General features: G+C 44.2%; 1 protein-coding gene, 1 long non-coding RNA gene and 1 pseudogene across 6 annotated transcripts; 2 read left to right on the top strand and 1 right to left on the bottom strand.

Annotated features, from left to right (window-relative positions):
- The first annotated feature begins 1,969 nt into the window (after positions 1–1,969).
- On the top strand, positions 1,970–11,640 carry LOC127932599 (asporin-like; annotated as a pseudogene).
- On the bottom strand, positions 4,499–5,558 carry LOC127932667 (uncharacterized). 5 transcript variants are annotated; one of them, XR_008146313.1, is made up of 4 exons: positions 5,415–5,558; positions 5,235–5,354; positions 5,123–5,178; positions 4,499–4,556 (listed from the first exon to the last, which is right to left on the bottom strand). It is a non-coding gene; the product is annotated as an uncharacterized LOC127932667 (long non-coding RNA). The 5 variants fall into 5 exon arrangements; XR_008146314.1 differs by lacking the exon at positions 5,123–5,178 and adding an exon at positions 4,979–5,034; XR_008146315.1 differs by lacking the exon at positions 5,123–5,178 and adding an exon at positions 4,893–4,978 and having other exon boundaries at positions 5,265–5,354.
- A 569-nt stretch (positions 11,641–12,209) lies between the features above and the next one.
- LOC127932598 (proline-rich protein 2-like) lies at positions 12,210–15,747 on the top strand. The gene is made up of 2 exons (XM_052528603.1): positions 12,210–12,221; positions 15,043–15,747. The coding sequence occupies exons 1-2, from the start codon at positions 12,210–12,212 to the stop codon at positions 15,745–15,747; spliced, it is 717 nt and encodes a 238-aa protein (XP_052384563.1).
- Positions 15,748–23,806: the final 8,059 nt, after the last annotated feature.

The raw sequence follows: 23,806 nt of genomic DNA, 5'->3' as shown, positions 1-23,806 counted from the left end.
AGTAATGGGACTATATACTGGGGTATCAGGTTAGTAATGGACTATATACAGGGGGTACAACAGGTGTAGGTTAGTAATGGGACTATATACAGGGGGTACCAGGTGTAGTTAGTAATGAGACTTAATATACAGGGGGTACCGGTTAGTAATGAGACTATATACTGGGGTACCGGTTAGTAATGGGACTATATACAGGGGTAGACCAGTTAGTAATGGGACTATATACAGGGGTATCGGTTAGTAATGGGACTATATACAGGGGTACCAGTTAGTAATGGGACTATATACACAGGGGGTGAATCGGTTAGTAATGGGACTATATACAGGGGGTACCGGTTAGTAATGGGACTATATACAGGGGTAGACGGTTAGTAATAAGACTATATACAGGGGTACCGGTTAGTAATGGGACTATATACAGGGGTACCAGTTAGTAATGAGACTATATACTGTGAAAGGGGGTACATTACTGTGAAAGGATTAGTAATGAGACTATATACAGGGGTACCGGTTAGATTAATACAACAGGTGTAATGGGACTATATACAGGGGGTACCGGTTAGTAACGGGACTATATACAGGGGGTACCGGTTAGTAATGGGACTATCAAATAAACAGGGGTAACACAAGAAAAGTTAGTAATGGGACTATATACAGGGGGTACCGGTTAGTAATGGGACTATATACAGGGGGTACCGGTTAGTAATGGGACTATATACAGGGGTACCGGTTAGTAATGGGACTATATACAGGGGGTACCGGTTAGTAATGGGACTATATAGAGGGGGTACCGGTTAGTAATGAGACTATATACAGGGGTACCGGTTAGTAATGGGACTATATACAGGGGGTACCGGTTAGTAATGGGACTATATACAGGGGGTACCGGTTAGTAATGAGACTATATACAGGGGGTACCGGTTAGTAATGAGACTATATACAGGGGGTACCGGTTAGAATGGACTATATACAGGGGTACCGGTTAGTAATGGGACTATATACAGGGGGTACCGGTTAGTAATGAGTTAGTAATGGGACTATTATATACAGGGGGTACCGGTTAGTAATGGGACTATATACAGGGGGTACCGGTTAGTAATGGGACTATATACAGGGGGTACCGGTTAGTAATGGGACTATATACAGGGGGTACCGGTTAGTAATGGGACTATATACAGGGGGTACCGGTTAGTAATGGGACTATATACAGGGGGTACCGGTTAGTAATGGGACTATATACAGGGGGTACCGGTTAGTAATGGGACTATATACAGGGGGTACCGGTTAGTAATGGGACTATATACAGGGGGTACCGGTTAGTAATGGGACTATATACAGGGGGTACCGGTTAGTAATGGGACTATATACAGGGGGTACCGGTTAGTAATGAGACTATATACAGGGGGTACCGGTTAGTAATGGGACTATATACAGGGGGTACCGGTTAGTAATGGGACTATATACAGGGGTACCGGTTAGTAATGGGACTATATACAGGGGGTACCGGTTAGTAATGGGACTATATACAAGGGGTACCGGTTAGTAATGGGACTATATACAGGGAATATTCCGGTTAGTAATGAGGCTATATACAGGATTCAGGGTAGTGTGCCGGGTGGTTGCCGGCTACTGACCGTCTCTAAGGCTCAGGGCACATTGAACATTTGAACATCTTGGCCATGTTCTGTTATAATCTCCACCCGGCACAGCCAGAAGAGGACTGGTCACCCCACATAGCCTGGTTTCTCTCTAGGTTTCTTCCTAGGTTTTGGCCTTTCTAGGGAGTTTTTCCTAGCCACCGTGCTTCTACACCTGCATTGTTTGCTGTTTGGGGTTTTAGGCTGGGTTTCTGTACAGCACTTTGAGATATCAGCTGATGTACGATGGGCTATATAAATACATTTGATTTGATTTGGTTCAATTATCCTACATCATAGTACATTTTATGGCAATGTAGTACAGTAACTACATGAGTCTGGATGGTGAATAATTTGTATGACAGAGTCATATGTTGAAGACCTACTACTGCTTGAGATGCAGCTGGAGGCAAGGGTCTGTTCACGTTTTGTTATACATGATACCTCTCTGTGATTTTAGTGGTAAAAACACAGATTCAAACTTTACTGCCACGTGGAGATACACAGCTGGTAGATTCGATTTGACATTTCAACTGTGTTTCCTGACATCTTGTATCCACAGGGTTGCTCTCCGTGCCTGAGAACGTCCCGACCGACACATTAATGATCGACCGTCCAGAACAACGACCTCACTGAGGTTAAGGAGGACGACTTCCAAAGACGAGCTCTATGTAAGAAACACTGACACGTCTCCTACTATGAACAAACTCTACATAAGAAACATAAACATCTCTCCTACTTTGATCAAACACTGTACATTCCTTCACTTCTTTCCTCTCAGTTTGGACTAGAGCTTTGTGCACAAACTGGTTGCATCAACGTTGTTTCATCGTAATTTGTCAAAGTATTGTGATGTTGAATCTGCAAAAAGTCATCAGTGTTGAAATTAGGGTAAAACTTCAACTTAAATACAATGACTTAACCTGACTAACGGGTTAGTTTTATTTAATTTAACTTTTCGAGGCAACTCGGTTAAGAACAAATTCTTATTTACAATGACGGCCTACCAAAAGGCAAAAGGCTGGGATAAAAAATGTATAAATAAATAAAATAAATATAGGACAAACACACATCATGAAAAGATAGACAACAACACTACATAAAGAGAGACCTAAGACAACAACACTACATAAAGAGAGACCTATGACAACAACACTACATAAAGAGAGACCTATGACAACAACACTACATAAAGAGAGACCTAAGATAACAACACTACATAAAGAGAGATAAGACAACAACAAATGTATAACACTACATAAAGAGAGACCTAAGACAACAACACTACATAGACTTATGACAAACACACATCATAAAAAGATAAGACATAAAGAGAGACCTAAGACAACAACACATACATAAAGAGAGACCTAAGACAACAACACTACATAAAGAGAGACCTAAGACAACAACACTACATAAGACAACAACACTACAGAGAGACCTAAGACAACAACACTACATAAAGAGAGACCTAAGACAACAACACTACATAAAGAGAGACCTAAGACAACAACACTACATAAAGAGAGACCTAAGACAACAACACTACATAAAGAGAGACCTAAGACAACAACACTACATAAAAGAGACCTAAGAGAGACTATGACAACAACACTACATAAAGAGAGACCTAAGACAACAACACTACATAAAGAGAGACCTAAGACAACAACACTACAAAGAGAGACTAAGACAACAACACTACATAAAGAGAGACCTAAGACAACTAAGACAACACCACTACATAAAGAGAGACCTAAGACAACAACACTACATAAAGAGAGACCTAAGACAACAACACTACATAAAGAGAGACCTAAGACAACAACACTACATAAAGAGAGACCTAAGACAACAACACTACATAAAGAGAGACCTAAGACAACAACACTACATAAAGAGAGACCTAAGACAACAACACTACATAAAGAGAGACCTAAGACAACACACACTAAAGAGACCTAAGACAACAGACCTAAGACAAGAGAGACCTATGACAACAACACTACATAAAAGAGACCTAAGACAACAACACTACATAAAGAGAGACCTAAGACAACAACACTACATAAAGAGAGACATACTAAGACAACAACACTACATAAAAAGAGACAACTAAGACAACAACACTACATAAAGAGAGATCTAAGACAACAACACTACATAAAGAGAGATCTAAGACAACAACACTACATAAAGAGAGACCTAAGACAACAACACTACATAAAGAGAGACCTAAAGAAGACAACAACACTACATAAAGAGACCTAAGACACTACATAGACTTATGACAACAACACTACATAAAGAGAGACCTAAGACAACAACACTACATAAAGAGAGACCTAAGACAACAACACTACATAGCGACTTATGACAACAACACTACATAAAAGAGACCTAGACAACAACACTAAATGAAGAGAGAAGACAACACCACTACATAAAGAGACCTAAGACCACAACACTACATAAAGAGAGACCTAAGACAACAACAACAACACTACATACATAAAGAGAGACCTAAGACAACAACACTACATAGTGAATGACAACAACACTACATAAAGAGAGACCTAAGACAACAACACTACATAAAGAGAGACCTAAGACAACAACACTACATAAAGAGAGACCTAAGACAACAACATAAAGAGAGACCTAAGACAACAACACTACATAAAGAGAGACCTAAGACAACAACACTACATAAAGAGAGACCTAAGACAACAACACCTAAGACAACACAACACTACATAAAGAGAGACCTAAGACAACAACACTACATAAAGAGAGACCTAAGACAACAACACTACATAAAGAGAGACCTAAGACAACAACACCATAAAGAGAGACCTAAGACAACAACACTACATAAAGAGAGACCTAAGACAACACCACTACATAAAGAGAGACCTAAGACAACACCACTACATAAAGAGAGATCTAAGACAACAACACTACATAAAGAGAGACCTAAGACAACAACACTACATAGAGACCGAAGACAACAACACTACATAGCGACTTATGACAACAACACTACATAAAGAGAGACATAAGACAACACCACTACATAAAGAGAGATCTAAGACAACAACACTACATAAAGAGAGACCTAAGACAACAACACTACATAGAGACCGAAGACAACAACACTACATAGCGACTTATGACAACATACATAGAGACCGAAGACAACAACACTACATAAAGAGAGACCTATGACAACAACACTACATAAAGAGAGACCTAAGACAACAACACTACATAGCGACTTATGACAACAACACTACATAAAGAGAGACCTAAGACAACAACACTACATAAAGAGAGACCTAAGACAACAACACTACATAGCGACTTATGACAACAACACTACATAAAGAGAGACCTATGACAACAACACTAAATGAAGAGAGACCTAAGACAACACCACTACATAAAGAGACCTAAGACCACAACACTACATAAAGAGAGACCTAAGACAACAACACTACATAGCGACTTATGACAACAACACTACATAAAGAGAGACCTAAGACAACAACACTACATAGTGACTTATGACAACAACACTACATAAAGAGAGACCTAAGACAACAACACTACATAAAGAGAGACCTAAGACAACACCACTACATAAAGAGAGACCTAAGACAACAACACTACATAAAGAGAGACCTAAGACAACAACACTACATAAAGAGAGACCTAAGACAACAACACTACATGAAGAGAGACCTATGACAACAACACTACATAAAGAGAGACCTAAGACAACAACACTACATAAAGAGAGACCTAAGACAACAACACTACATAAAGAGAGACCTAAGACAACAACACTACATGAAGAGAGACCTAAGACAACAACACTACATGAAGAGAGACCTAAGACAACAACACTACATAAAGAGAGACCTATGACAACAACACTACATAAAGAGAGACCTATGACAACAACACTACATAAAGAGAGACCTAAGACAACAACACTACATAAAGAGAGACCTAAGACAACAACACTACATAAAGAGAGACCTAAGACAACAACACTACATAAAGAGAGACCTAAGACAACAACACTACATGAAGAGAGACCTATGACAACAACACTACATAAAGAGAGACCTAAGACAACAACACTACATAAAGAGAGACCTAAGACAACAACACTACATAAAGAGAGACCTAAGACAACAACACTACATGAAGAGAGACCTGACAACAACATACATGAAGAGAGACCTATGACAACAACACTACATAAAGAGAGACCTAAGACAACAACACTACATGAAGAGAGACCTAAGACAACAACACTACATAAAGAGAGACCTATGACAACAACACTACATAAAGAGAGACCTATGACAACAACACTACATAAAGAGAGACCTAAGACAACACCACTACATTTATTTTTTTCACCTTTATTTAACCAGGTAGGCTAGATGAGAACAAGTTCTCATTTGCAACTGCGACCTGGCCAAGATAAAGCATAGCAGTGTGAACAGACAACACAGAGTTACACATGGAGTAAACAATTAGCAAGTCAATAACACAGTAGAAAAAAACGGGAGTCTATATACAATGTGTGCAAAAGGCATGAGGAGGTAGGCGAATAATTACAATTTTGCAGATTAACACTGGAGTGATAAATGATCAGATGATCATGTACAGGTAGAGATATTGGTGTGCAAAAGAGCAGAAAAGTAAATAAATAAAAACTGTGGGGATGAGGTAGGTGAAAATGGGTGGGCTATTTACCAATAGACTATGTACAGCTGCAGCGATCGGTTAGCTGCTCAGATAGCTGATGTTTGAAGTTTGTGAGGGAGATAAGTCTCCAACTTCGGCGATTTTTGCAATTCGTTCCAGTCACAGGCAGCAGAGTACTGGAACGAAAGGTGGCCAAATGAGGTGTTGGCTTTAGGGATGATCAGTGAGATACACCTGCTGGAGCGCGTGCTACGGATGGGTGTTGCCATCGTGACCAGTGAACTGAGATAAGGCAGAGCTTTACCTAGCATGGACTTGTAGATGACCTGGAGCCAGTGGGTCTGGCAACGAATATGTAGCGAGGGCCAGCCGACTAGAGCATACAAGTCGCAGTGGTGGGTGGTATAAGGTGCTTTAGTGACAAAATGGATGGCACTGTGATAAACTGCATCCAGTTTGCTGAGTAGAGTGTTGGAAGCAATTTTGAAGATGACATCGTCGAGGATCGGTAGGATAGTCAGTTTTACTAGGGTAAGCTTGGCAGCGTGAGTGAAGGAGGCTTTGTTACGGAATAGAAAGCCGACTCTTGATTTGATTTTCGATTGGAGATGTTTGATATGAGTCTGGAAGAAGAGTTTGCAGTCTAGCCAGACACCTAGGTACTTATAGATGTCCACATATTCAAGGTCGGAACCATCCAGGGTGGTGATGCTCGTCTGGCATGCGGGTGCAGGCATAATCGATAATCATGGATTTATCGGTGGTGACCGTGTTGCCTAGCCTCAGTGCAGTGGGCAGCTGGGAGGAGGTGCTCTTGTTCTCCATGGACTTCACAGTGTCCCAGAACTTTTTGTACGGTAGCACGGTAGCAACACAACATGGCAGGAGCCTAACATGGTAGCAGCACAAAACATGGTACAGACAACAGCACAAAGGGCAAGAAGGTAGAGACAACAATACATGGAAGCAGCTTTCCATGATTGAGTCTTTGAATGAAAAGAGAATGAAGAATTGCTACATTAATCTTATTTCAATGTAGTCATCAAAACGATGTATTACAATGGCTGTTGTAACACAATCTCATCTCAGCACCTCCTCCCAGCTGTCCACTGCACTGAGGCTAGGAAACACAGTCACAACCGATAAATCTACAATATTTGAGAATTTCAATTAGCATTTTTCTACGGCTGTCCATGCTTTCCACCTGGCCACCCCTACCCTGGTCAACAGCCCTGCGCTCCCCACAGCAACTCGCCCAAACCTCCCCCACTTCTCCTTTACCCAAATCCAGACAGCTGATGTTCTGAAAGAGCTGCAAAATCTGGATCCCTACAAATCAGCCGGGCTAGACAATCTGGACCCTCTCTTTCTAAAATGATCTGCTGAAATTGTTGCAACCGTTATTACTAGCCTGTTCAACCTCTCTTTCGTATCGTCTGAGATTCCCAAAGATTGGAAAGCTGCCATGGTCATCCCCCTCTTCAAAGGAGGAGACACTCTAGACCCAAACTGCTACAGACCTATATCCATCCTAACCCTTACCCTACCCTGTCTTTCTAAGGTCTTAGAAAGCCAAGTTAACAAACAGATTACTGACCATTTCGAATCTCACCGTACTTTCTCCGATATGCAATCTGGTTTCCGCGCCGGTCATGGGTGCACCTCATCCACGCTCAAGGTCCTAAACAATATCATAACCGCCATCAATAAGAGACATTACTGTGCAGCCGTATTCATTGACCTGGCTAAGGCTTTCGACTCTGTCAATCACAACATTCTTATTGGCAGACTCAACAGCCTTGGTTTCTCAAATGATTGCCTCGCCAGGTTCACCAACTACTTTTCAGATAGAGTTCAGTGTGTCAAATCGGAGGGCCTGTTGTCCGGACCTCTAGCAGTCTCTATGGGGGTGCCACAGGGTTCAATTCTCGGGCCAACTCTCTTCTCTGTATACATCAATGATGTCGCTCTCGCTGCTGGTGATTCTCTGATCCACCTTTAGCTCACTGGTCACCATAGCAGCACCCACTCATAGCACGCGCTCCAGCAGGTATATCTCACTGGTCACCCCCAAAGCCAATTCTTCCTTTGGCCGCCTTTCTTTCCAGTTCTCTGCTGCCAATGACTGGAACAAACTGCAAATATCTCTGAAGCTGGAGACTCTTACCTCCCTCACTAGCTTTAAGCACCAGCTGTCAGAGCAGCTCACAGATCACTGCACCTGTACATACCTTATCTGTAAATAGCCCATCCATTCTACCTCATCCCCATACTGTATTTATTTACTTATTTATCTGGTTCCTTTGCACCCAAGTATCTCAACCTGCACATTCATCCCCTGCACATCTACCATTCCAGTGTTTAATTGCTATATTGTAATTAATACCCCACCATGCCCTATTTATTGCCTTACCTCCCTAATATTACCTAATTTTAATATTCTCTATATAGATTTTTCTACTGTATTATTGATTGTATGTTTGTTTATTCCATGTGTAACTCTGTGTTGTTGTTTGTGTCGCAATGCTTTGCTTTATCTTGGCCAGGTCGCAGTTGCAAATGAGAACTTGTTCTCAACTGGCCTACCTGGTTAAATAAAGGTGAAAAAAAATACTTCTACACCTGCATTGCTTGCTGTTTGGGGTTTTAGGCTGGGTTTCTGTACAGCACTTTGAGATATCAGCTGATGTAAGAAGGGTTTTGTAAATACATTTGATTGATTGATAATTGTTGTTTAGGGGATTTACATGAACTGTAAGTTTTGAAAGGTGTCTAGTCAAGCTGTTCACGACGTCGTCTGACAGCTGTACCCTGTTGATCTGATTGCCTTAATGGTGAAAAAGTCTGCGTTTACACAGGCAGACCAATTTGTTTTTCCCAAAAGCATCTTAATGCAAAGGTCATTATTAGAATAATTTTGTTGAACCGGGCCCGGATCTTTTGCCAATAAATTATCAGAATTGGGCTGCCTGTGTAAACACAGACTTTTTCACCCGGGTCCGAATCACATTCAGACACCGATTTCCCCCATAGGCCTCTATGAAACACGGTGTCCATATTAGGACAGAATCAGAACCCTTTGTGGACACCTACAACCAGCTGTAACAGCAGATACCAGACAAAACAAACCACAACATCTGTTCATCAGACGGAGACCTTTGATTGTCCTGGAGCATGCAGTCAACCACACAAAGGAATGCCTGCCTGTCCTGAAAAACAACCAGCTGTCTATGAAACACGGTGTCCATATTAGGACAGAATCAGAACTTCCATGGTTGTGTCCTGATATGGACACTGTAATTGTTCTTGTTGCCTAACAAAAAGAAACATGACTCTGGATGTTGCTTCACCCGGATTTTGAAAATAAAGACGGACCCTTTTAGTTTACCCAGTCTAACACTGTAACAGCTGGCTGGATAGAGATGTTCCTGGAGCAACAAGAGAAAACAAACCACATGGAACATCTGTTCCTCAGACGGACCCAGACCTGCCAACCTTGATTGTGCTTTGCCTGGTCACCAGCTGCATGCAGTCAACCACACAAAGGAATGCCTGAGCCAAGTAGTGGTTTATCGAAAGTCTCCTTTTTGACGGAATGAAAAACTGAACCAGCGCTGTTTACCTGTAGATCCATCGGTCTATACAGGCTCTGTAAAACACCCTGACGAAGGCTATATGATTAAACTGTAATTGTAAAGGTCAGACCACCTTGTTGCCTAACAAAAAGAAACATGACTCTGGATGTTGCTTCACCCGGATTTTGAAAATAAAGACGGACCCTTTTAGTTTATCGCCAAAGTTTTTTCCTAAACAAAGTCCGTTATCCTCCAGGGGAATGTTCTGGCTGGATATCTTTCCCATGATGTTCCTGGTGAGCAACAAGATCTCTAAAATCCATCCCGAGGCCTCCTTTAACATGGATTGGCTGCAGCTGCTGTTGCCTGTCCTACAACCAGCTGACCCAGATACCTGCCAACCTGCCCCGGGACGTCCTGGAGCTGCTGTTGCCTGTCCTACAACCAGCTGACCCAGATACCTGCCAACCTGCCCCGGGACGTCCTGGAGCTGCTGTTGCCTGTCCTACAACCAGCTGACCCAGATACCTGCCAACCTGCCCCGGGACGTCCTGGAGCTGCTGTTGCCTGTCCTACAACCAGCTGACCCAGATACCTGCCAACCTGCCCCGGGACGTCCTGGAGCTGCTGTTGCCTGTCCTACAACCAGCTGACCCAGATACCTGCCGCGGGACGCCCTGGAGCTGCTGTTGCCTGTCCTACAACGAGCTGACCCAGATACCTGCCAACCTGCCCCGGGACGTCCTGGAGCTGCCGGTCCATGACAACAAGATCAGCAAGGTCCAGAAGGAGGCCTACAAAGGGATCAAATCACTGCATGTTCTGGGTACGGTCCACAAGCTAGTGATCACTGGTGACTCCTGGTCGAGTGACAGAGACCAAAGTGATAAGAGTCTCTCGGAAGTGACACACTACAGTATATGCTGTGGTTCTAGGGCTGGGTGATACGGCCTTATGGGTGGTTCACAATATGCCTTTTAGGTTACAGCCTTATTCTAAAATGGATTATATCGTTTTTTTCCCCCCTCATTAATCTAAAACACAATAATGACCAAGCGAAAACAGGTTTCTAGAAAGTTTTGCAAATTTATGAAAACATTTACATAAGTATTCAGACCTTTTACTCAGTACTGTGTTGAAGCACCTTTGGCAGTGATTACAGCCTCGAGTCTTCTTGGGTATAACGCTACCAGCTTGGCACACCTGTATTTGGGGTGATTCTCTCATTCTTCTCTGCAGATCCTCTCAAACTCTGTCAGGTTGGAGGGGAAAGTCACTGTATAGCTATTTTCAGGTCTCCATTTTCAGGTCTCTCCAGAGATGTTTGATCGGGTTCAAGTCCGCCTGGACCACTCAAGGACATTGAGACTTGTCCCGAAGCCACTCCTGCATTGTCTTGGCTGTGTGCTTAGGGTCGTTGTCCTGTTTGAAGGTGAACTTTCGCCCCAGTCTGAGGTCCTGAGCGCTCTGGAGCAGGTTTTCATCAAGGATCTCTCTGTACTTTGCTCTAATCATCTTTCCCTCGATCCAGACATATTGCTGATATCTATCCTATATCTTGTCAGATCTAAGGGGGTAGGGACTGGACTATCACCATCACAAGCATCCTATAGCGCCTCCTGGTGGTGGACTTCAGTAACAACTATGTTCTCAGCACCATTTCCTCAGCACATGGGATTTATTTTTTATAAAGACCAACTCTTCTATCTCTTCTCAATGAGTCGACCCTGATTTTACTTCAATACCTTTTTGTGTGTTTTTATCTTTATTGTAACATTTAGTGTTTGGTCCCCTTGTATATTTATTTCTTAACACTTCACAAATCTGTTGAATAAATAAGAATAGTCCCCTTGTATACAGTGCCTTGCGAAAGTATTCGGCCCCCTTGAACTTTGCGACCTTTTGCCACATTTTCAGGCTTCAAACATAAAGATATAAAACTGTATTTTTTTTGTGAAGAATCAACAACAAGTGGGACACAATCATGAAGTGGAACGACATTTATTGGATATTTCAAACTTTTTTAACAAATCAAAAACTGAAGAATTGGGCGTGCAAAATTATTCAGCCCCTTTACTTTCAGTGCAGCAAACTCTCTCCAGAAGTTCAGTGAGGATCTCTGAATGATCCAATGTTGACCTAAATGACTAATGATGATAAATACAATCCACCTGTGTGTAATCGTGCTATGATGTCAAAGGGCAAAAAAAAGCATATTGTTTTGAAGTAACTTTTCCAGTTTTCCGGTGTTGTAATATTGTAAGCAGACATGGCGGTTTCAGTACAGATTCCAGCTTTAAGAAAACGTTGTTTTCCTTATGAAACCTGTGGATTGCTATTACAGAATGATAGGTTCAGTAGGAAGCTACTGTAGGAAACGGAGAGGACAGTAGTAGTCTCATCATGGGTCCTTCTGTAGCTCAGTTGGTAGAGCATGGCGCTTGTAACGCCAGGGTAGTGGGTTCGATCCCGGGACCACCCATACGTAGAATGTATGCACACATAAGTCGCTTTGGATAAAAGCGTCTGCTAAATGGCATATATTATTATTATTATTATTATTATTATTATATTATATCATCACCTGTAGATGGTGCCAATGAACCAAACTAAACTTTCTTCGCCTATGTTCTGGCTCAACACCTCGGTTTCTGGGACCAATCAGACGGTCTAGAATGTGTTTCCATTCTAGAAATCATAGGGCAGGTACTCGGATCCAGACTCATTGCGGAGAAAAGTAGTATGTGGCTGGAGCAAGTAGTTTGGGTCGCTAGGCAATACAGTGCACTACTTTTGGTAGGGAATAGGGTGCCATTTGGGAGGGAATAGGGTGCCATTTGGGAGGGAATAGGGTGCCATTTAGTAGGGAATAGGGTGCCATTTAGTAGGGAATAGGGTGCCATTTAGTAGGGAATAGGGTGCCATTTGGGAGGGAATAGGGTGCCATTTAGTAGGGAATAGGGTGCCATTTAGTAGGGAATAGGGTGCCATTTAGTAGGGAATAGGGTGCCATTTAGTAGGGAATAGGGTGCCATTTAGTAGGGAATAGGGTGCCATTTGGGAGGGAATAGGGTGCCATTTGGGAGGGAATAGGGTGCCATTTAGTAGGGAATAGGGTGCCATTTAGTAGGGAATAGGGTGCCATTTAGTAGGGAATAGGGTGCCATTTAGTAGGGAATAGGGTGCCATTTAGTAGGGAATAGGGTGCCATTTAGTAGGGAATAGGGTGCCATTTGGTAGGGAATAGGGTGCCATTTGGGAGGGAATAGGGTGCCATTTAGTAGGGAATAGGGTGCCATTTAGTAGGGAATAGGGTGCCATTTAGTAGGGAATAGGGTGCCATTTGGTAGGGAATAGGGTGCCATTTAGTAGGGAATAGGGTGCCATTTAGTAGGGAATAGGGTGCCATTTGGTAGGGAATAGGGTGCCATTTAGTAGGGAATAGGGTGCCATTTGGTAGGGAATAGGGTGCCATTTGGGAGGGAATAGGGTGCCATTTAGTAGGGAATAGGGTGCCATTTAGTAGGGAATAGGGTGCCATTTAGTAGGGAATAGGGTGCCATTTAGTAGGGAATAGGGTGCCATTTGGGAGGGAATAGGGTGCCATTTGGGAGGGAATAGGGTGCCATTTGGGAGGGAATAGGGTGCCATTTGGGAGGGAATAGGGTGCCATTTAGTAGGGAATAGGGTGCCATTTAGTAGGGAATAGGGTGCCATTTAGTAAGGAATAGGGTGCCATTTGGGAGGGAATAGGGTGCCATTTGGGAGGGAATAGGGTGCCATTTGGGAGGGAATAGGGTGCCATTTGGGAGGGAATAGGGTGCCATTTGGGAGGGAATAGGGTGCCATTTGGGAGGGAATAGGGTGCCATTTAGTAGGGAATAGGGTGCCATTTGGTAGGGAATAGGGTGCCATTTGTTAGGGAATAGGGTGCCATTTGGGAGGGAATAGGGTGCCATTTAGTAGGGAATAGGGTGCCATTTAGTAGGGAATAGGGTGCCATTTGGTAGGGAATAGGGTGCCATTTGGTAAGGAATAGGGTGCCATTTGGTAGGGAATAGGGTGCCATTTGGGAGGGAATATGGTGCCATTTGGGAGGGAATAGGGTGCCATTTGGGAGGGAATAGGGTGCCATTTGGTAGGGAATAGGGTGCCATTTAGTAGGGAATAGGGTGCCATTTGGGAGGGAATAGGGTGCCATTTAGTAGGGAATAGGGTGCCATTTAGTAGGGAATAGGGTGCCATTTGGTAGGGAATAGGGTGCCATTTGGTAAGGAATAGGGTGCCATTTGGTAGGTGCCATTTGGGAGGGAATAGGGTGCCATTTGGGAGGGAATAGGGTGCCATTTGGTAGGGAATAGGGTGCCATTTGGGAGGGAATAGGGTGCCATTTGGGAGGGAATAGGGTGCCATTTGGGAGGGAATAGGGTGCCATTTGGGAGGAATAGGGTGCCATTTGGGGAATGGGTGCCATTTTGGGAATAGGGGAATAGGGTGCCATTTGGGAGGGAATAGGGTGCCATTTGGGAGGGAATAGGGTGCCATTTGGGAGGGAATAGGGTGCCATTTGGGACACAACCTATGAGAAGAGAGTTCTGTGATGGAGGAAATCCCGTTTGATTTATATTACTGCTCTTTTAAATTGGTTTTCCAGTCTGATTCCGTTCACCTTGTCATACTGCCTGTGTGTGTGTGTGTGTGTGTGTGTGTGTGTGTGTGTGTGTGTGTGTGTGTGTGTGTGTGTGTGTGTGTGTGTGTGTGTGTGTGTGTGTGTGTGTGTGTGTGTGTGTGTGTGTGTGTGTGTGTGTGTGTGTGTGTGTGTGTGTGTGTGTGTGTGTGTGTGCGTGTGCGTGTGTCTACAAAATAATATTTTGTCATGTTGCCCCGATTTCTGTGGTACTTTGTCTCGCCTGAACAATGCACTCCAGTCCCCAAACAGATCATCGCTACTTTATTTGCATGTGGACTAATGCTGGCTGGAACAATCCATGTTGGCATGTAATTACTACTTATCCATCCAGTACTGTGCGTTAAAACTTCATCGATTGCAGATAGCACAGCCACAACTGTGGACACTTGAAGAACATTGAAGTGTCCCTCAGGGCCCGTCCCTCAGGGCCCGTCGCTCAGGGCCCGTCGCTCAGGGCCCGTCCCTCAGGGCCCGTCCCTCAGGGCCCGTCCCTCAGGGCCCGTCCCTCAGGGCCCGTCGCTCAGGGCCCGTCCCTCAGGGCCCGTCGCTCAGGGCCCGTCGCTCCGGGCCCGTGCTCGGGGCCCGTCCCTCGGGCCCGTCCTCGGGGTCCCCGCCCCTCGGGGCCCGTCCTCGGGGCCCGTCCTCGGGGCCCGTCGCTCGGGGCCCGTCGCTCGGGGCCCGTCGGGGCCCGTCGCTCGGCCCGTCCCTCGGGGCCCGTCGCTCAGGGCCCGTCGCTCAGGCCCGTCGCTCGGGGCCCGTCCCTCAGGGCCCGTCGCTCAGGGCCCGTCGCTCAGGGCCCGTCCCTCAGGGCCCGTCCCTCAGGGCCCGTCGCTCAGGGCCCGTCGCTCAGGGCCCGTCCCTCAGGGCCCGTCCCTCAGGGCCCGTCCCTCAGGGCCCGTCCCTCAGGGCCCGTCGCTCAGGGCCCGTCCCTCAGGGCCCGTCGCTCAGGGCCCGTCGCTCAGGGCCCGTCCCTCAGGGCCCGTCCCTCAGGGCCCGTCCCTCAGGGCCCGTCCCTCAGGGCCCGTCGCTCAGGGCCCGTCCCTCAGGGCCCGTCCCTCAGGGCCCGTCCCTCAGGGCCCGTCCCTCAGGGCCCGTTGTTTGTTTTTTACGGGAATGAAGTCATTCCAAACCCTCTCTAATTAAACCACATGGAAATAACAATAATAGATATTTAATTGTTAGTTTAAGCATTTCACTGTTAGTCTACACCTGTTGTTTACAAAGCATGTGACAAATAACATCAGATTTAATCTCGCACAAACCTCTCCTGTAAATAAAAACCACATTGAGCTATTGATCTGGTGACAATATACCTCTTCATTAGAGGAAAACTCAGACTGTGTCTGAAAACATCGGGCTACTGATTACAATAATCTACTGGTATAGACCAGGATTAAACTGGTCTGTCTAGGACTTAAAACCACTGTACACATCAGCCAAAAACTATCCAGGAAGAACAAAGAGTCCTCCTCAGTCAAAAGTGCCAGTACTTGTCTTGAGTAATAGACAAAATGTACAATACTTAAAGGAGAAATACAGCTGTAGAACATTCTGGTCACCAGAGACCAAGGAGACGTGCCAGTTTGTCACAGAGAAACAAGCTCTGAAGACTGACTTGAGAAGCTTTCTGGCATAGCTGGAGAGTGGGAAAAATACATCAGCCTCCTCACATCTCTCTTTCCCTCTCTCTCCTCACATCTCTCTTTCCCTATCTCTCCTCACATCTCTCTTTCCCTCTCTTCTTATATCTCTCTTTCCCTCTCTCCTTACATCTCTTTCCCTCTCTCTCCTCACATCTATCTTTCCCTCTCTCCTTATATCTCTTTCCCTCTCTCTCCTCACATCTCTCTCTTTCTTCCTCATCCTCTCACATCCTCCTCTCCTCACATCTCTCTTTCCCCTCTCTCCTCACATCTCTCTTTCCCTCTCTCCTTTATCTCTCTTTCCCTCTCTTCTTATATCTCTCTTTCCCTCTCTCCTTACATCTCTTTCCCTCTCTCTCCTCACATCTCTCTTTCCCTCTCTCTCCTCACATCTCTCTTTCCCTCTCTCTCCTCACATCTCTCTTTCCCTCTCTCTCCTCACATCTCTCTTTCCCTCTCTCCTCACATCTCTCTTTCCCTCTCTCCTTATATCTCTCTTTCCCTCTCTCCTTACATCTCTTTCCCTCTCTCTCCTCACATCTCTCTTTCCCTCTCTCTCCTCACATCTCTCTTTCCCTCTCTCCTTACATCTCTCTTTCCCTCTCTCTTTACATCTCTCTTTCCCTCTCTCTCCTCACATCTCTCTTTCCCTCTCTCTCCTCACATCTCTTTCCCTCTTTCCCCATCTCTTTCCCTCCTCCTTCATCTCTTTCCCTCTCTCCTCACATCTCTTTCCTTTCCCTCTCTCCTTACATCTCTCTTTCCCCTTTCCTCTCTCCTCACATCTCTCTTTTTCTCTTCCTAACATCTCTTTCCCTCCTCACATCTCCCTCTCTTCCCTCTCTCTCCTCCTTACATCTCTCTTTCCCTCTCTCCTTACATCTCTCTTTCCCTCTCTCCTCACATCTCTCTTTCCCTCTCTCCCCACATCTCTCTTTCCCTCTCTCTCCTCACATCTCTCTTTCCCTCTCTCTCCTCACATCTCTCTTTCCCTCTCTTCCTTACATCTCTCTTTCCCTCTCTCTCCTCACATCTCTCTTTCCCTCTCTCCTCACATCTCTCTTTCCCTCTCTCTCCTCACATCCCTCTTTCCTTCTCTCTCCTCACATCTCTCTTCCCCTCTCTCCTCACATCTCTCTTTCCCTCTCTCTCCTCACATCTATTTCCCTCTCCTCATCTCTCTTTCTCTCTCCTCACATCCCTCTTTCCTTCTCTCTCCTCACATCTCTCTTCCCCCCTCTCCTCACATCTCTTTCCCTTTCTCTCCTCACATCTATTTCCCCCTCTCTCCTCACATTGCTCTTTCCCTCTCTCCTCACATCTCTCTTTCCCTCTCTCAGACCCTCTCTTTCCCCCTCTCTCCTCACATCTCTTTCCCTCTCTCTCCTCCCTCTCTTTCCCTCTCTCTCCTCACATATATTTCCCTTTCTCATATCACATCACTTTCCCTCTCTCTCCTCCCTCTCTTTCCCTCCCGCTCCTCACATCTCTTTCCCCCTCTCCTCCCTCTCTTTCCCTCTCTCTCTTCCCTCTCTTTCCCCCTCTCTCCTCCCTCTCTTTACCTCTCTCTCTTCCCTCTCTTTCCCTCTCTCTCCTCACATCTCTTTCCCTCTCTCTCCTCCCTTTCCCTCCCGCTCCTCACATCTCTTTCCCACTCTCTCCTACCTCTCTTTCCCTCTCTCTCCTCACATAAATTTCCCTTTCTCTCCTCACATCTCTTTCCCCCTCTCTCCTTACATATATTTTCCTTTCTCTCCTCACATCTCTTTATCCTCTCTCCTCACATCTCTTTCCCTCTCTCTCCTCCCTCTCTCTCTCCTCCCTCTCTCTCTCTTCACATTTCTCTTTCTTTCTCCTCACATCTCTTTCCCCCCCTCTCTCCCATGAGGGGGAAAGAGAGATGGAAGAAAGAGTGATGTGAGGATAGAGAGAAAGAGGAGTTGTGGTTGTGCTTAAGTAAAAATACTTTAAAGTACTACTTGGGGCATCTGTACTTACAATTTTTACTTTTACTTCACAACATTCCTGAAGAAAATGATGTACTTTTTACTCGTTACATTTTGAATGCTGGACAGAACACGACAGAGCAGAGCAGGACAGAAAATGATCAAATTCGCACACTTATCAAGAGGTCATCCCTACTGCCACTGATCTGGAGGACTCACTAAACAGAGAACATCCCTGGTCATCCCTACTGCCACTGATCTGGCGGACTCACTAAACAGAGAACATCCCTGGTCATCCCTACTGCCTCTGATCTGGTGGACTCACTAAACAGAGAACATCCCTGGTCATCCCTACTGCCACTGATCTGGCGGACTCACTAAACAGAGAACATCCCTGGTCATCCCTACTGCCTCTGATCTGGCAGACTCACTAAACAGAGAACATCCCTGGTCATCCCTACTGCCTCTGATCTGGCAGACTCACTAAACAGAGAACATCCCTGGTCATCCCTACTGCCTCTGATCTGGCAGACTCACTAAACACACATGTTTTGTGTTTAAATTATGTCTGATTGATGGAGTGTGACCCTGGCTATCCGTAAATAAATAAAAAACAGGAAAATTGTGCCATCTGGTTTACTTAATATAAGGAATTTTATTCATACTTTCATACTTTTACTTTTACTTTTGATACTTAAGTATATTTTGATAAAGTATATTGATTAAGTATATCTAAAACAAACTACTTTTAGACTTTTACTCAATTAGTATTTTAATGGGTGACTTTCACTTGACATTTTCTATGAAGGTACCGTTGACTTTTACTACAGTATGGGATTTTAGTACGTTTTCAACCACTGCTTGTACTTTAAAGTATTTTTACTTAAGTACTTTACACCACTGCGTTTTTGTGAGTGAGATATGGTTGTCCTTGTTTCATAGAGCTATTGGACGTCTTTCAGTGATGATCCTATCGGTGGATTCATTGCTAAATATACAAGCAGACACATTTTTTCCATTCTCTGAAAGACTACAACTTGTGTTGGGCGGTGCTTCATGCTCTGGCCCCTCCCCAAAGGCGGGCTTTTTTTAACCTTCTACTTCGGGATCGGTGTCCCTTCCACGGGACGGTTGAGCTAACATAGTCTAATGCGATTAGCATGAGGTTGAGCTAACGTAGGCTAATGCGATTAGCATGAGGTTGAGCTAACGTAGGCTAATGCGATTAGCATGAGGTTGAGCTAACGTAGGCTAATGCGATTAGCATGAGGTTGAGCGAACGTAGGCTAATGCGATTAGCATGAGGTTGAGCTAACGTAGGCTAATGCGATTAGCATGAAGTTGAGCTAACGTAGGCTAATGCGATTAGCATGAGGTTGAGCTAACGTAGGCTAATGCGATTAACATGAGGTTGAGCTAACGTAGGCTAATGCGATTAGCATGAGGTTGAGCTAATGTAGGCTAATGCGATTAGCATGAGGTTGAGCTAACATAGGCTAATGCGATTAGCATGAGGTTGTAAGAAACAAGAACATTTCCCAGGACATAGACATTGGCAGAAAGCTAAAATTCTTGTTAATCTAACTGCACTGTCCAATTTACAGTAGCTATTATAGTGAAAGACTACCATGCTATTTTTTTGAGGAATGCAACATTTCGATCATGAAAAGTTATTAATAAACAAATAAGCACATTTGGGCAGACTTGATACAACACTTTGAACAGAAATGCAATGGCTCATTGGATCAGTCTAAAACTTTTCACATACACAGATGCCATCTAGTGGCCAAAATTGCACCTGGGCTGGAATAATACATTATGGCCTTTCTCTTGCATTTCAAAGTTGATGATACAAAAAAATACAAAGAACGGTTGATTTATTCTTCGTATTATCTTTTACCAGATCTATTATGTTACATTCCTTTCACATTTCCATAAACTTCAAAGTGTTTCCTTTCAAATGGCATACTACTGTGTTAGTGGGGGATAATCAATAATTTTCTCTTTGCTAACTATGCAGCTAGCTAGGTAGGTAGCTAGCTAAACAACTACTAGTAGCCATATCTATGACTAAAAATAGAATATATTGTACAATCAGAACTTTTGTATCTCGATTGTAAAACCTCTTCTCTTTTTACATTACATTTACATTTAAGTCATTTAGCAGACGCTCTTATCCAGAGCGACTTTAGTCGTAGATATGGCTACTAAACAGCAAGCTACAACCAGCCACCTAATGCTAGATTTACCAGCGAACATTAACACATGAATGAAGTTGGCTAGCTAGTTAGCCTGGCACGTGCTAACTTGTTTTGCACCACAACTCACGTTTGTAAATATGTAACGTCAGCCACTGTAAATCATTTTACTAGCTAGCTTTGTAGGGTTGACATTGGTTATGATTGTAGGGTTGACATTGGTTATGACCGTGGATGCATTTTAATCTCACAAAATAATATGCATGACACAAGATAGAAGATAGAATTCCAAACAGATGTAAATAACAATTATTGCATATCCAGCAAGCTAGCTAGCTAAATTTACCAGCAAACAGTGAGGGGAAACAACAATATAACAATTTGTTTAAAATCTCTAAATCTGAAGCTGGTTTTACTTAAAACAAATATTTGCTTAAGCATGCTGTAGCTAAATATTGTCTGCCTACTTACTGTACCTAGGTACATCTACAGTGGGGCAAAAAAGTATTTAGTCAGCCACCAATTGTGCAAGTTCTCCCACTTAAAAAGATGAGAGAGGCCTGTAATGTACATCTACATGCCTATACTCATGTACGCATGTTCAAGCATTTCGCTATATCTGCTAAAAATGTGTATATGAACCAAAAATGTGATTTGATCTGAACTAGTCTACCCTAATGTTGATGTTATGCTGGCATGATTCAACTGTTGTTCAAACTGTACAATAGGGTATAAAAAAAGTATTATAGACAATAACATGTGGTGCCTGGGCTTCTTCCTGGAGACGATTCTATATGGAGAGAAACATAATTAATTTGCCTACGTGTGTCATTGCAGCAGAACTGTATCTTGTGATCTCCATCCCTCTAGAGGGATTAGACAATATGCTGAATTTCAAGCTGATGCCTTATGAGGAGCTGAATGGCAGTTTCATCATGACCACCTCTCGAATCATCTGCTGATCACCAGTTCTCTTCGCTGTAGATTGTTACACCAGATAATGTGATTTAACCAATTATAGCCTCGAGTCTTCTTGGGTTTGAAGCTACGAGCTTGGCACACCTGTATTTGGGGAGTTTCTCCCATTCTTCTCTGCAGATCCTCTCAAGCTCTGTCAGGTTGGGGAGTGTTGCTCCACAGCTATTTTCAGGTCTCTCCAGAGATGTTCAATCAGGTTCAAGTCTGGGCTCTGGCTGGACCACTCAAGGACATTCAGACACTTGTCCCTAAGCAACTCCTGCAACTCCGGCTGTGTGTTTAGGGTCACTATCTGGTGAACCTTCGCCCCCAGTCTGAGGTCCTGGGCACTCTGGAGCAGTTTTTCATCAAAGATCTCCTTGTACTTTTCTAAGTTAATATTTCCCTCGATCCTGACTAGTCTCCTGGTGCCAGGTTTCCTCCAGATGTGATGCTTGGCATTTGGGCCAAAGAGTTCAATCGTGGTTTCACCAGAACAGAGAATCTTGTTTCTCATGATCTGAGAGTCCTTTCGGTGCCTTTTGGCAAAGTCCAAGCAGGCTGTCATGTGCTTTTTACTGAGGAGTGACCTCTGTCTGGCCACTCTACCATAAAGGCCTGATTGGTGGTGGAGTGCTGCAGAGATGGTTGTCCTTCTGGAAGGTTCTCCCATATCCACAGAATAACTTTAGAGCTCTGTCAGAGTGACCATTGGGTTCTTGGTCACCTCCCTGACCAAGGCCCTTCTCCCTCGAGTGCTCAGTTTGGCCGGGCGGCCAGCTCTAGGAAGAGTCTTGGTGGTTCCAAACTTCTTCCATTTAATCGTGATGGAGGCCACTGTGTTCTTGGGGACCTTCAATGCTGCAGAAGGAATTTGGTACCCTTCCCCAGATCTGTTTCTCAACACAATTCTGTCTTTGAACTCTATGGACAATTCCTTCGACCTCATGGCTTGGTTTTTGCTCTGACGTGCACTGTCAACCGTGGGACCTTGTATACACAGGTGTGTGCCTTTCCAAATCATGTCTAATCAATTTAATTTACCACAGGTGGACTCCAATCAAGTTGTAGAAACATCTCAAGGATGATCAATGGAAACAGGATGCACCAGAGCTCAATTTCGAGACTCATAGCAAAGGTGCTGAATACTTATGTAAATACATTTTGTGTTTTTGTTCATTTTCATAAATGTATAAAGAAAACGTTACGCTTTGTCATTATTTGGGTATTGTGTGTAGATTGCTGAGATTGATTTATTTTTGCTCCATTTTAATGTAACAATGTGGAAAAAGTCGAGGGGAATAGTTTCCGAAGACACTGTATAAACGGAACCAAAATCAAACCTTGTGGAACGCCACATGTGATGTGTATTTACTCTGAGTTATGTTCTCCAAGGGTGACAAAAAACTCTCTCTACCGATTAAAATAGGTCCTAAACCCGTTTAGAACTGGACCAGAGAGGCCAATCCACCTCTCTGGTCTGTCCAGAAGGACATCACGGTCAACAGTGTTGAATGCAGCACTTAAATCTAAGAGTACAAGGACAGAGAGCTGTTTGGCATCTGTGTTGGCCACTTTAACTAAGACTGTCGCTGTGCTGTGTCGGGCACGGAAAAAAAACAGATTGGAATAACAATTCAAATAACAGTTGGCCGAATTTTTGTTTAAGAATGGAAGGTTGGAGATTGACCCAAAATTGCTAAAAAGCTGAAGAATCTAGATTTACTTTCCTTCAGAAGGGGTTTCATCGTAATAGTTTTTAGTGCAGTGAGGAAAGTGCCTGTGAACAGGGAGTGATTAAAAATAGCTTGCACTTCTTCAGATATGCAATTAAAATCTGTTTTGAAGAAGGTGGTGGGGGATAGGATGGAGAAGGCAGGTAGAAGGTGGTGGGGGATAGGATGGAGGAGGCAGGTAGAAGGTGGTGGGGGATAGGATGGAGAAGGCAGGTAGAAGGTGGTGGGGGATAGGATGGAGAAGGCAGGTAGAAGGTGGTGGGGGATAGGATGGAGAAGGCAGGTAGAAGGTGGTGGGGGGGATAGGATGGAGGAGGCAGGTAGAAGGTGGTGGGGGATAGGATGGAGAAGGCAGGTAGAAGGTGGTGGGGGATAGGATGGAGAAGGCAGGTAGAAGGTGGTGGGGGATAGGATGGAGGAGGCAGGTAGAAGGTGGTGGGGGATAGGATGGAGGAGGCAGGTAGAAGGCTTAAGTTGTGATATCACTTTCCTGAGCTGTGTCAACCAGGGAAAATAAATCCATAGTGCCTTTGTGTGGTAGGCTAGGGCACATATCATCAAACTTCTCATCAGGTCTTGCTTGACTGATACCCAGCCTAATGTTGGTTGTCTCTGAAATATGCCACATTTAGATGTGGAGGAAAAGTTCACATAGGTTTACATTCATCAGGTAATCAATGGTTGAGAAGAGCACTC

This window comes from Oncorhynchus keta, chromosome 10 (genome assembly GCF_023373465.1).
Source record: "Oncorhynchus keta strain PuntledgeMale-10-30-2019 chromosome 10, Oket_V2, whole genome shotgun sequence".
Taxonomy (NCBI): domain Eukaryota; kingdom Metazoa; phylum Chordata; class Actinopteri; order Salmoniformes; family Salmonidae; genus Oncorhynchus; species Oncorhynchus keta.
Note: the sequence above shows the minus strand (reverse complement) of the source record. Positions and strands in the feature narration are given on the sequence as shown.